General features: G+C 47.3%; 1 gene segment (V, D, J or C); it reads left to right on the top strand.

Moving 5' to 3' along the window:
• Nucleotides 1-777, top strand: LOC116464281 (immunoglobulin heavy variable 5-51-like). The segment is given in 2 exon segments: nucleotides 1-149; nucleotides 233-777. Coding segments are annotated over 2 exon segments (579 nt in total).
• The last annotated feature ends 878 nt before the right edge of the window (nucleotides 778-1,655 follow it).

Genomic DNA, 1,655 nt, shown 5'->3' on the forward strand with positions numbered 1-1,655 from the left:
AAGTGGGGGCCTCCCCACTTAAACCCAGGGCTCCCCTCCACAGTGAGTCTCCCTCACTGCCCAGCTGGGGATCTCAGGGCTTCATTTTCTGTCATCCATCATGATGGGGTCAACTGTCATCCTCGCCCTCCTCCTGGTTGTTCTCCAAGGTCAGTCCTGCCCAGGGGTTGAGGTCACAGAAAAGAATGGGGAGAAAGGAGCCCCTGATTCAAGTTTTGTGTCTTCCATGCAGGAGTCTGTGCCGAGGTGCAGCTGGTGCAGTCTGGAGCAGAGGTGAAAAGGCCCGGGGAGTCTCTGAGGATCTCCTGTAAGGGTTCTGGATACAGCTTTACCAGCTACTGGATCAGCTGGGTGCGCCAGATGCCCGGGAAAGGCCTGGAGTGGATGGGGATGATCTATCCTGGTGACTCTGATACCAGATACAGCCCGTCCTTCCAAGGCCACGTCACCATCTCAGCCGACAAGTCCATCAGCACCGCCTACCTGCAGTGGAGCAGCCTGAAGACCTCGGACACTGCCGTGTATTACTGTGCGAGACACACAGTGAGAGAAACTAGCACCGAGCACATCAAAAACCCTCCACGCCGCAGGTGCAGAGTGAACTGCCAGAGACACCCTCCCCAGGGACCTCTCTATTCATCCAGGGAGGAAACACTGGCTGTTTGTGTCCTCAGAAGCGAGAACCAGAGAACAACATGGGAGGGTTCCCAGCCCCTAAGGCAACTGGATGGGAGACCTGACCATGGGAGGTGGATTCTCTGACGGGGCTCTTGTGTGTTCTACAAGGTTGTTCATGGTGTATATTACACGGTTAACATCAAAAGGCTGCCTAACGGAGCTTGCAGTGAGCCGAGATTGCGCCACTGCACTCCAGCCTGGGCGATAGAGTGAGACTCCATCTCAAAAAAAAAAAAAAAAAAAAAGGCTGCCTAATAGGCACCTCTCCAATATGACAGTATTGTAATTAGTGAAAATTTTACACAGTTCATCATTGCTCGCTTGCCTTCCTCCCTCCTATCCACTCTCACTCCCTCCTTCTTTTATTTTCTACTTAATTTTACAAAATCATTTAATCGCTTTTTGAACTATTAATAGGTTATCTTTGTTTGGTCATTGTTTTCCTTTCAATAATATGTACTGAATAATTCATCTTTGTGCCAATTCATAAGTATTCTGGTATAATAAAGACTTCTTTCATAAAAATTGGATAAATTAAAATAAATAGATAAATTTTTAAAAACATACAATCTATCAAAACTGAACCATTAAGAAATAAAAAATCTGGGTTGGGTGTGTTTGCTCATTCCTGTAATCCCAGCGCTTTGGGAGGCCGTGGCCGGTGGATCACCTGAGGTCAGGAGTTCGATATCAGTCTGGCAAACATGGAGAAACCCCGTCTCCACTAAAAATACAAAAATTAGCTGGACATGGTGGTGCTCACCTGTAGTCCCGGATACTCAGGAACCTAAGGCCAGAGAAGGGATTGAACCTGGGAGACAGAGATTGCAGTAAGCTGAAATCTAGCCACTGCATTCCAGACTGGGCAACAGAGTGAGACTCCATCTCGAAAAAAAAAAATCTGAACAGACCCATGAGTAAAGAGATTGAGTCAGTGATTTTTCAAACATCTCAAATCAAAGTCAAGAACTTCATGG

This window comes from Hylobates moloch, unplaced genomic scaffold (genome assembly GCF_009828535.3).
Source record: "Hylobates moloch isolate HMO894 unplaced genomic scaffold, HMol_V3 SCAFFOLD_367, whole genome shotgun sequence".
NCBI lineage: Eukaryota > Metazoa > Chordata > Mammalia > Primates > Hylobatidae > Hylobates > Hylobates moloch.